Genomic DNA, 12,685 nt, shown 5'->3' with positions numbered 1-12,685 from the left:
TATTTTGGATTCTTCAAAGTAGCCACCCTTTGCCTTGACAGCTTTGCACACTCTTGGCATTCTCTCAACCAGCTTCACCTGGAATGATTTTCAAACAGTCTTGAAGGAGTTCCCACATATGCTGAGCACTTGTTGGCTGCTTTTCCTTCACTCTGGGTTGAGGTTGGGTGATATTTTATTTATTTTCACCTTTATTTAACCAGGTAGGCTAGTTGAGAACAAGTTCTCATTTACAACTGCGACCTGGCCAAGATAAAACAAAGCAGTGCAACACAAACAACAACAGTGTTACACATGGAATAAACAAACATACAGCCAATAATAAAATAGAAAAAGTATATATACAGTGTGTGCAAATGAGGTAGGATAAGGGAGGTAAGGCAATACATAGGCCATAGTGGCGAAATAATTACAATATAGCAATTAAACACTGGAGTGATAGATGTGCAGAAGATGAGTGTGCAAGTAGAGATACTGGGGTGCAAAGGAGCAAAATAAATTAAATAAATAACACTATGGGGATGAGGTAATTGGATGGGCTATTTACAGATGGGCTATGTACAGGTGCAGTGATCTGTGAGCTGCTCTGACAGCTGGTGCTTAAAGTTAGTGGAGGGCCAGGTCATCTGATGCAGCACGCCATCACTCTCCTTCTTGGTCAAATAACCCTTAAAAAGCCTGGAGGTGTGTTGGGTCATTGTCCTGTTGAAAAACAAATAATACTCCCACTAAGCGCAAACCAGATGCGATGGCGTATTGCAGCAGAATCCTTTGGTAGCTATGCTGGTTAAATGTGCCTAGAATTCTGAATAATCACTGACGGTGTCACCAGCAAAGCACCCCCACACCATCACAATTCCTCCGTTATGAGACCAAATGACAAATTTCCACAAGTCTAATGCCATTTGCTCGTTTTGCTTGGCCAAAGCAAGTATCTTCTTCTTATTGGTGTCCTTTAGTAGTGTTTTCTTTGCAATAATTTGAAAATGAAGGCCTGATTCACGCAGTCTTCTCTGAACAGTTGATGTTGAGATGAGTCTGTTACTTGAACTCTGAAGCATTTATTTTGGCTGCAATTTCTGAGGCTGGTAACTTATCCTCTGCAGCAGAGGTAACTCTGGGTCTTCCTTTCCCGTGGCGGTCCTCATGAGAGCCAGTTTCATCATAGTGCTTGATAGTTGCACTTGAAGAAACTTTTGAAGTTTTAGAAATTTTCCGGATGTCTTAAAGTAATGATGGACTGTTGTTTCTCTTTGCTTATTTGAGCTGTTCTTGCCATAACATGGACTTGGTCTTTTACCAAATCTTCTGCATACCACCCCTACCTTGTCACAACACAACTGATTGGCTCAAACGCATTAAGAAGGAAAGAAATTCCACAAATTAACTTTTAACAAAGTACAACTTTTAATTGAAATGCATTCCTGGTGTTCGAGAATGCCAAGAGGGTGCAAAGCTGTCATCAACGCAAAGGGTGGCTACTCTGAAGAACCTCAAATATAAATTGTTTAACACTTTTTTGGTTACTACATGATTCCATATGTGTTATTTCAGTCTTGTGTTATGTGTTATTTCATGTCTTAACAATTATTCTACAATGTAGAAAATAGTAAAAATAAAGAAAAACCCTTGAATGCCTAGGTGTGTCCAAACGTTTGACTGGTACTGTACACACAAACATGCATACAGAAAGATGTTATTGCATACAGTGTATTGTGGTTGTTGATATTTTTTCTCTATCACACTATTACATAGTTAGAGAGCCTCTGAACCATCAACTTCACGGTAAGGTTCAACCTTAAGGAGCCTTTTCGTCCCCCAGAAGTATTGCATCTTCCATGGCAGTGTGAAATGAGTGGAAGGTTTCTAGGTAATGAGCTTCAATTGTCTAACAGTGAGAGAGAATGTCAGGCCTATTTTCGGATCCAAACCTAGGACTGTTGCAGTGACCATATTAACGCCACACTGACAGTCATGAGTCATGACCTCAGTAAAATTCCACGTGACCATTGAGTCATGGTAATCTCCTTTTATGCACCCTGGACATGCTTTGGTAGTACCCAACTTGCTAACTACCATCAGGTCCTAATGGCCTGCTACTCAGGGCTCTATTGTCCCTCTAACCACTCTGACATCAATGCAAATTAAATGGGAAATCACATCAAACACTTATCATCAAAACAGCAGGCATATCAAACTCACCTCACTGTGATGATCAATTTGAAGAAAAAAGTTCAACAGCAGGTTTAAACAGTTTAAAACATGGTTGTTGTGGATGTTGTTTTAAAGCCTAACAAATTAAATGGACAGCCCTTTCTAAGGTGATGATTAATTCAAAACATCCATACGCATATTACAGCATATGCATAGGCTTTTAAACCCGAATCCCCACAAAAAACGGAATAAAAATTATGATTGTGCCCTTATATGTACAATATATAGCCTACCTCATATTACACATGGCAGAAAAACCTAAAACAAAACTGATTTAATAACCTCTTAAGGATCCTCCCCTTTTTTCAATTTTCCCCTAAAAGGACATACCCAAATCTAACTGCCTGTAACTCAGACCCTGAAGCAAGGATATACATATTCTTGGTACCATTTGAAAGAAAAACACTTTGAGGTTTGTGGAAATGTGAAAGGAATGTTGGAGAATATAACAATAGATCTGTTAAAAGATAATACAAAGAAAAAAAAACGTTATTTTGTATTTTCTTTGTACCATCATCTTTGAAATAAAAGAGAAAGACCATAATGTATTATTCTAGCCCAGCTGCAATTTAGATTTTAACCACAAGATGGCAGCAGTGTATGTGCAAAGCTTTAGACTGATCCAATGAACAATTGTATTTCTGTTCAAAATGTTGTATCAAGACTGCCCAAATGTGCCTAATTTGTTCATTAATAGTACACTCTCCTCAAACAATAGCATGGTATTATTTCACTGTAATAGCTACTGTAAATTGGACAGTGCAGTTAGATTAAGATGTCTTTGGTACATCCAGGTTATTCGGAAAGTATTCAGGCCCCTTACCATTTTCCACATTTTGTTACATTAAAGCCTTACTCTAAAATGTATTAAATTCTGTATTTTTTTTCATCAATCTACACACAATAACCCGTAATGACAAAATAAAAACTAGTTTAGAAATTTTAGCAAATGTATTAAAAATACAAAACAGAAATACCTTATTTACATATGTATTCAGACCCTTTTCTGTGAGACTGGAAATTGAGCTTAGGTGCATCCTGTTTTGATCATCCTTGAGATGTTTCTACAACAAGTAAATTAAATTTATTGGACATGATTTGGAAAGGCACACACCTGTCTATATAAGGTCCCACATTACAGGTGTGCCAAGCTTGTAGCGTCAATCACTGCCAAAGGTGCTTCAACAAAGTACTGAGTAAAGGGTCTGAAACCTATGCACATGTGATATTTCAGTTGTTTTATTTTAATAAACTTGCAACAATTTTGAGAAACCTGTTTTTTTAGGGAACACCCTCCTATCCACATCGATGGAACAGTAGTGGAGAGGGTAGTAAGTTTTAAGTTCCTCGGCGTACACATCACAGACAAACTGAATTGGTCCACCCACACAGACAGCATCGTGAAGAAGGCGCAGTAGCGCCTCTTCAACCTCAGGAGGCTGAAAAAATTTGGCTTGTCACCTAAAGCACTCACAAACTTCTACAGATGCACAATCGAGAGCATCCTGTCGGGCTGTATCACCGCCTGGTACGGCAACTGCTCCGCCCACAACCGTAAGGCTCTCCAGAGGGTAGTGAGGTCTGCACAACGCATCACCGGGGGCAAACTACCTGCCCTCCAGGACACCTACACCACCCGATGTCACAGGAAGGCCATAAATATCATCAAGGACAACAACCACCCGAGCCACTGCCTGTTCACCCCGCTATCATCCAGAAGGCGAGGTCAGTACAGGTGCATCAAAGCTGGGACCGAGAGACTGAAAAACAGCTTCTATCTCAAGGCCATCAGACTGTTAAACAGCCACCACTAACATTGAGTGGCTGCTGCCAACACACTGACTCAACTCCAGCCACTTTAATAATGAGAATTGATGGGAAATGATGTAAAATATATCACTAGCCACTTTAAACAATGCTACCTAATATAATGTTTACATACCCTACATTATTCATCTCATATGTATACGTATATACTGTACTCTATATCATCTACTGCATCTTTATGTAATACATGTATCACTAGCCACTTTAACTATGCCACTTTGTTTACATACTCATCTCATATGTATATACTGTACTCAATACCATCTACTGTATCTTGCTTATGCCGCTCTGTACCATCACTCATTCATATATCTTTATGTACATATTCTTTATCCCCTTACACTTGTGTCTATAAGGTAGTAGTTTTGGAATTGTTAGCTAGATTACTTGTTGGTTATTACTGCATTGTCGGAACTAGAAGCACAAGCATTTCGCTACACTCACATTAACATCTGCTAACCATGTGTATGTGACAAATAAAATTTGATTTGATTTGATTTGATTTTCATTATGCAGTATCGTGTGTAGATTGCTGAGGGGGAAAACAATTTAATACATTTAGAACAAGGCTATATAACATAACAAAATGTGTAAAAAGTGAAGGGGTCTGAATACTTTCCCGAATGCACTGTCACTGGTCTAGCCCAATACTCCGAAGTTAAACAAATTTGAGTAATTGCCTTTGAGTGTGGACTGTATTATTATGTACACTGGATGGACCGGTTACCTTATGCTACACTCCAACATTTCTATCTGTGAGTCTGGGAGAGAACGTATACGCGATGCTGGGCGATGCTAGGCGATGCTGTTGGTTCATTGATTGTGCAGGACGGCTTACAGTTAGTCTACAATTAGTGCATTTGTATTTAATTTTGAATAGCCTAGTAATAGGGAATTTTTATATTTTAATAATTAATTGGGTGGCACATTATCTTTAGCTATACAGAATATCACGCCATCATGCGCTTCCTTCTCCCCCTCTTCTTTTTTAAACATTTCTCGACCATGCAGACCGGTTGTCAACAGTTTAGTGAAATATGTTTCCTTGCGAAAACATGTTACTATCGATGTTCCCGAATAGATTTCACTTTGTTTCCGAAATTAAGCACTGGGTAGCTGCAGGAACAAGGTTGGAGAGCCCATGGCATACAGAGTTTGGTCGGAATATCACCTTTCAGACAGAGAGAGCATGCTCCTCAAACAGTGGCTGATGCTTGGAGTGAAATAAGTGTAGTTATATTTATTTTCCAGCTGCTCATATTAAGTACAAATCCGCTATAAAACCGAAGTAAACTACAAAACGGACAGGGGGGAAAACGCCTCCATTCACGATTCGAGTGCACACAGATGACATGTATTTTTTTCCCCTGCCCATTTTACAATGGGCCATTCTAAATTGAAAGTAATTTGACATATTAGTAAAGACTAATGAGAATAGTCTGATGTGAAAATATAATCACTTGAGAGAATAGCTGTGCGGCCTGAGGCAAGGAACTGAGCGCAAGCTTTTTTTTCCTACTTTCTCAAATCATCAATAGCCGATAGTAGCACCATGTAGCCCATATATGTTTTGATTTCTAAGACATTCTAAGGTTTGTACAATTCACAAATAAAGTTGCCAAATAGGTCCTAAATGCTACATTTTTGAGTTATTTCAAATTATCACTTTTGCGCTCAACGTTCACACTCTGGAATGGGAAAAATACCCTTTCTATTTCAGCTAAGTTAAATTATATTATTCTTACTATAAAATAATCTAAAGTAAAATAATGGCACAGGAACTTAGAAGCATATCTTGTCAGCTAATGAGCAAGCCTACAGCCAATGCCATGGAGCATAGACAGATAACGTAGGCCCACAGTGTAGGCCAACTCATATTCTGTTCTTCTGAAATACATTTTCTTCATATCATAATGTTTATTTAGACCTGACTAAAATAAATAAGCAGTCTTTTGCATGACAATAACAGGTGGAAAAAATGCCAGGACCCCCACAGCCAATATGTGTTCCTCTCAAGAGTATAATCACCTTTACCTGGATGTAATACTATTAGACATGGTTGTTCATCATCACCATCAATGAATCCACGTGTTGGGCTACTAAGGACTCGTATGTTAAAGTCAGACACCATTATTACATTGAACTTACTTTCAAAATTTGTCCACCTTCAGGATACCTCCTTAGGATATCTTTCAAAAACTCGACCAATGGTGGTGTCGTCTGTCCAAACCGCCCTGTAAAAATAGCAGTGCAATAGAACGGCATGTAAAACATATACTACGCATGTAGAACTAAACTAAAGGATTATGAACACCTATGTGAGAAGTAAGAATTAATTAATCCCAGAACTATTTCCAGTTATCTATTATTTTACCTCCCCCTTTCAGGCCCCTTCCCTCCAGTGTCACGGATACTTCAGGGCTTCCCCTGGGTACCAGGGTCCCAATCTGCACTTTGTCATCCAGCTGAAGTAGGGGGAGACAGAACACACCATGAGTACTATACAATATGCTTGTCCTTAAGCTTTAGTAACTGCACTGGAACTATAATGAACATCTTGTATACAAAACCCTAAACATTAATGCTTCAAACGATGAAACAACCTGATAAATATCGTGAATTGCACATCAGATCGCATTTGTTTATTTGTTCGCTGCCATAGTAGCAGCCTATGATCATAATGCAAGACCATTAAATTGAACAGCCTTCACAGCATCATAAAGAACATTCGACTGTCAACCAGGCTAAATCTTGGGGTGGTGTTATTGCATAGGTGTCAATGTGATACACAATCCCACTCTGCACCTAACAGGATCGATACTGAGCAGAGCAGGCTGAACATGCACCAGCAGCAGGTAGGCTTACAGGAAGTATGTTATCTCTCGATCTCCAAGGTGAAACCCCTCATCTGCAGCGTCACTCGTTTCGCTCAGCACTTCTAGCACACAAACAAGCAGTCCTACACGACTGTAACTGACTGACTAATGCTGATTGTCACTTTTTCTTGCTGGCCATGGTTTGTACAATATTGTGTTACTGATATTTAAAAATCAACAACTAAATTCAACACAGGTCAGGTACTAGGCCAGGACTGAAATTAACTTTTCATTTAACCTTGTGAATGAGAGTTCATTAAGGTTGTTGGTCTTAACCTGCCAATGAATGTCCTTTTGTTGCACCAATGAGATGTGTATAATAATATCACAAAATAAAAGATTTAAAAGGTTGACAGAGAGGGCAGGGCTTTCAATCTGATTAAAGCAGGCATGAATTGTAGTATATGTTGACTGACCATAATAGGCCTGGTAATACGATACTGGTAGTGGTGCAATGTCCTACTTCTGAGCTTGGAAAGCGTCAATGCCCATAATTCTCCAAATAACTGGAATTATTCACTGCCAATTGTCCAGGTAAGCATTTCAGCTGTAACAAATCTGTCTCTCTACTCCATTCCCTGATGAAGATGTTTTCAGTTTACATTCAAAGTTTTTTTCCCTTCAGATGGTTAGCTAACCTTCTTAGTTCATTTGTTTTCGGAGAATCAGCTGACCCTCAAAGGCACACTGAAGAATATGTTTGGGGAGTATGGAAACCAAGACTAAACTTGTTACTGCCTTTAAGTGTCCCCCAAAGCAAGACATTCCCAAGCTAAGTATGGACGCTGGGACAGAGCCAACCCTTCAGATGAATAGCTGTGTTCATAATCAAATAAACTAGATCTCAACTTGCATGAAAGTCAGTCAGACACCCTTCTCAACTCTGTTGAACTGGACAGAGGGAGGGCTCCCTGTGGGTATAGAGTACCACAGTACGAGTCATAATACCCATAAAACCTAGTGGTCAAACAAGGAAATGGTTCTAATCGTTTTTCAACCATTAATTTTTCCAATAGGGGATTTTAGAAACACTTAAAATAAGGGCTGTGTTTCGTGTAGGTTTACCCTGGAGTGACGTTTTGATAACCATGTAAATCTCTCTCGGACAAGGTGACTTTCATCACAATATATTTGCCTATATTTAGCCCCCCAAAATAAAATGCTAATTAGCTGCTAATGTGGCTATCATAAAGAAGTAGAAATTCCATGATAATCTGGACGAGATTGCCGAACTGAGGCAAAGGTAAGATTTTTTATTATTTTATTTCACCTTTATTTAACCAGGTAGGCAAGTTGAGAACAAGTTCTCATTTACAATTGCGACCTGGCCAAGATAAAGCAAAGCAGTTCAACACATACAACGACACAGAGTTACACATGGAGTAAAACAAACATACAGTCAATAATACAGTATAAACAAGTCTATATACGATGTGAGCAAATGAGGTGAGATAAGGGAGGTAAAGGCAAAAAAAGGCCATGGTGGCAAAGTAAATACAATATAGCAAATAAAACACTGGAATGGTAGATTTGCAGTGGAAGAATGTGCAACGTAGAAATAAAAATAATGGGGTGCAAAGGAGCAAAATAAATAAATAAAATAAATACAGTAGGGAAAGAGGTAGTTGTTTGGGCTAAATTATAGGTGGGCTATTTAGAATCTCTGTATTAGCTAAACTTAGTACTGAATAAATTGGCAACATTTCTTTAAATTGACAATTCTGTGAACTGTCACGGCCAAGTTTTAAATTGACACAACAGCTGTTAGTAAAGGTGTCAGCTAGAGATGATGTACAGGAGCTTGCATAATGTCTACCTTGATGCTAATTAGCATTTTCAAATCTGAGAGTAAATAGGACCAAATACATTGATAAAAGTCACCTTGTCCGAGAGAGATTTACATGGTTATAAAAACTTCACTCCAGGGTAAACCTACATGACACTCAGCCCTTATTTTAAGTGTTTCTAAAATTCCCTATATGAAAAATGAATGGTGGAAAAATTATTGGAACCATTGTCCTGTTTGATTGATAGATTTTATGAGTATTATGACACCTCCACTGTGGGGCTCTATTGCAGCTGATATAGGATAGTTTGTAGGCGTGGCCTGTGGCTAATTTCTGAGGATGACATCAGAGGGGCTGACGGCAGGGATCCACCTGCTCCTTTCCCTCTGTCAGTAAAGGCTCAGCAGAACAGTGGGTCCTTATATCATGTTAATTATGGCACATTACAACCCAACATAGAATACAATGATGCTAGGCTGTATACATGAACCTAATAAAAATAATGTAAGCATTGATAAAATATATCTAGCTATAAAATGTAATGCATAACATGATTAGAGCCAAAGTGACAAAGCAAGTTGTCTGCACAGTCATTCTTCCTATAATATGAGCCAGGCCCACAGGAGGGGTTTCCATGAAAGACAGAACGGGATCTGAAACTCTATCCCATACTCCACATAGCCACACAGCATGGTGATCAATCTGTAGCAGCAAACACTCAGTTGTCTAATCCCAACCTTAATCCTGAGTTGTGGTGGTCTAATGGAGTGTAAATACATGCCCCTAGCAGTAGGCCTATCATACCATCTGTGGGACTTTAAACAAACTAGTTGCCTAGTTTAGCAATAGGTGAGACATGTCAGCAAGCACCACTGATAATGTATGTGAATGTACACATCAGAATAAATTAGTTATCCTAAATGTCATATTAGGGAATACATCACAGGCTACATCACAGAGCATACTTTTGCAAGACATGAAAAGGAACTGTGTCTGTAATCATAGGCGCTCTTGATCACTATGACTGGAATTCTATCAAAAGATGAAAAACAAAGAGCCTTGAGACTATTGAATCAATGCACAGTCCTATCAGACTGGTGATTCACAAAAAAAATGTAGTCCTCTCAATGATAACATTGTGGTGAATAATGGTGAAGATTATTTCATTGTAATGTTGTTGTGGCAATGGAGAGCCATTAAATACTTTGGACAGTTATCTGTTGGGAAAAATGTTAATAAAGGAAATACATCATGTTATTCCCTCAGCCACTGTAGTAAGGAGAAATTTGGCCAGGTCAATGCACAGGATGTGCGGTAATGAAGAGGGTATTAACATGTTCCAATATTGAATTGACAATGCAGACGGACATGTGTTGGAAAGAGACAGGCTTGACTGCACAAAGAAATTGACACTAAAAACAAACGTGGATGTCATGAGTTCTAATCCTGCCCTAGCAACAAAATAGGTATTTACTCAGCAGCACCGGCTGAGATACAATCCCTAAATCACTACATTTCTGGATGTTGTTGTTGTTATTATTATGCAGTCCAACAAAGGGGCCAATGTTGCTTCCTAGTAGAACACATATTTTCTAACAATCTAACCAGCACTGATGTAGCCTACATTGACACTGTCAGGATGGAGCACTTTAACTTACTCTATTAAAGACCTTTTCAATACATCACAAAACAATAAGCAATGGAGGAGTATGAGATGAGATGAAACAATGGGGTCAAAGGTTGTATGCACAGACAAGGGATGGTCTCTTATCAATTAATCTTACCATTGTGCTCTCATGCCACGCATGCCATCTACTATAGTCAAACCTTGCCACAAAATATTTGTACATGTTCTGTAATTAAAATAGCTACAATTTGTAAAATTGCCTTTTTACCTACCACTTTCCCATTGTGAACCAGCTTCTGCTCAATGACAGGCAGGTCAGTTTCTTCATAGATAAGTTGCTTGATGTCCCTGACAGCTGTAGAATGAGGGATCTGGTAGGCTTTCCGGCCAATATACTCATGACGGACTGTCACCCATGGCAACCTAGAAAAAAAATACAAATAATAATCATCGCACTGTGAATCATAGATGGCATTGCATTCTTCATTTGGTAGATCACAAGCATAGAGGAACACCAAGCTAACATGATGATTTTCAGGGAAGATATTTTTCTGGCAGTGCACTCATTTTATCACAAATTGAAATGTGTATGTAATTGTAACTACATGTTTACTTGGTCATCCTGAGTTCATGAGATCAGATGGCTCTTCTATTGATATGTAAAGGACACAGAATGCTAGTAGCACTTAAACATAAGGAACAATGGGTCAGAAAGGCTTGCTTGCAGTTTGTATTGATTAAAGAGAAACCTGAGTGTATAACCTTATCTAACATTTCAATACTGCTTGTGTTTCAGCTGTTTTCTGCTCTGCCTGTGAGAAATAATGTCATAAAAAAACATCAATCTCAAAAAGGTTTTCAAGACGGTGCAAATAGCAGCACTTTCCCCAAAAGAGAATAGCTAGATCCTGACTTCAACATCTAGTGTAGTCATAACACTATTTAGGTTATGTCTGAGTCATTAAATACAGAGACCTGTATGCATATATTTACTTATGCAACAAATATTGATTGTGCAGGTAGCAATAGAGGTTAATAGCGTTGCTTATTCTGCAAACCACTTGACTCAAGCTACCATCTCTGTAATGTCCACAATTCTATTTAAAAAAATGGGTGGGGCATTCAACAGGGGGATGGATGGAACACAACATGTTCTAGGCAAAGGTTCACTATAATGGCAATGCGTCTTCTATAGCCGCTTCAGAAATTACATTAGGGCTATAATTAACAGTTGTATGTGATATCTCACACCAGGGTGTCAAGACAGGTAGAGAGAATAATGGTGAGTAAACAACTCAACATAGTTTGACAGCAAGTTTGAATGGGGACCTTGATGAATTGACCTACTTCAGCCCTCATGTTTCAATCTGAAATGTGTAAAAATAGAACTTACCATGGGTCTCGACAGTTTGCCATCACTTCTAAGCCGTTTTTCGTGCTATGTCCCCGCGTGCACATTCATTGGACTTCTATTTTATGCTCTGAGCGCTGGGAAACTCCACCGGGAAAAGACTGTCGCACAAACAAAGAGGACCATTATTTTCTCACAATACACCTCACAACGTTTTCACTCTATCCATATATCTACTGTAGGTTTATTGCTATTAATTTACATTCCATGAGTTAAGTACAGTTAGCCAATGTTGCGGTTGTAGCTTTATTTAGCCATTCCCCCTTAACGGGTCTGCCACTAAGGCTACAATGTATCAATATGGTGCTCAGTTATCCGCTACTCACTTTTGTCCCGCCGAGACATTTGTTTCATGATCTTGTAATCTGCGTTTCTGAAAATGATCGATAAAACAGTCGTGAGCTAGCAAAATTGTTACTTCTTACATGATAATTCCTTCAAATGCGCTGTTTCTAATAATGTATTATCAACGCACGTGATAACTGCGGCTGTTGCCGGTTGGCTGGACTGCTGGTGGAAAGCTACTGAACTCCGGTAGTTGTAGTCACGACAGTAACACGATTAGAAACACATTGCAGTCTCTCAAATTGCGTTCATCTAGCTACTTTCTCACATAAACCAATATTATTATGGGGTGCAAAATATGCCATGGTTATAATAGCAATATTTTGCAGGTGATTCATTAGGTTATATGTTACACTTTCTATGTCTGCAGTAAATCTATTTCACATAAGAGTTTCTCATCTATTTTATAGGCCTGTTTTTAGAATGAAGTAGTTGCATAATTGTCAATATAAAGTAATCATGTTTTCATAACATTTTTGGATTTTGGTGCAGTGCAATTGGCACCAGTATCCAACGCAACGTAGAATAATTACATCATCCAACCTTTAGTCAAGGACTTTCAGCACTTTAAAACATCCATCTGCACTCGTTAAAATAT

The 12,685-nt window shown here is 38.7% G+C and overlaps 1 protein-coding gene across 1 annotated transcript in view; it reads right to left on the bottom strand.

The window, feature by feature from the left end:
* LOC139386022 (sacsin-like) overlaps window positions 1–12,189 on the bottom strand; it is a 31,989-nt gene extending 19,800 nt beyond the window's left edge. The window contains exons 1-5 of the mRNA XM_071131402.1: window positions 12,069–12,189; window positions 11,725–11,843; window positions 10,604–10,754; window positions 6,416–6,506; window positions 6,190–6,275 (exon numbers count right to left, since the gene is read on the bottom strand). Of these exons, the coding sequence (XP_070987503.1) occupies window positions 6,190–6,275; window positions 6,416–6,506; window positions 10,604–10,754; window positions 11,725–11,789 (393 nt within the window). The 5' untranslated portion in view covers window positions 11,790–11,843; window positions 12,069–12,189. The remainder of the gene's footprint in view (window positions 1–6,189; window positions 6,276–6,415; window positions 6,507–10,603; window positions 10,755–11,724; window positions 11,844–12,068) is intronic.
* Window positions 12,190–12,685: the final 496 nt, after the last annotated feature.

Source organism: Oncorhynchus clarkii, chromosome 27 (genome assembly GCF_045791955.1).
Source record: "Oncorhynchus clarkii lewisi isolate Uvic-CL-2024 chromosome 27, UVic_Ocla_1.0, whole genome shotgun sequence".
Classification (NCBI taxonomy): domain Eukaryota; kingdom Metazoa; phylum Chordata; class Actinopteri; order Salmoniformes; family Salmonidae; genus Oncorhynchus; species Oncorhynchus clarkii.
Note: the sequence above shows the minus strand (reverse complement) of the source record. Positions and strands in the feature narration are given on the sequence as shown.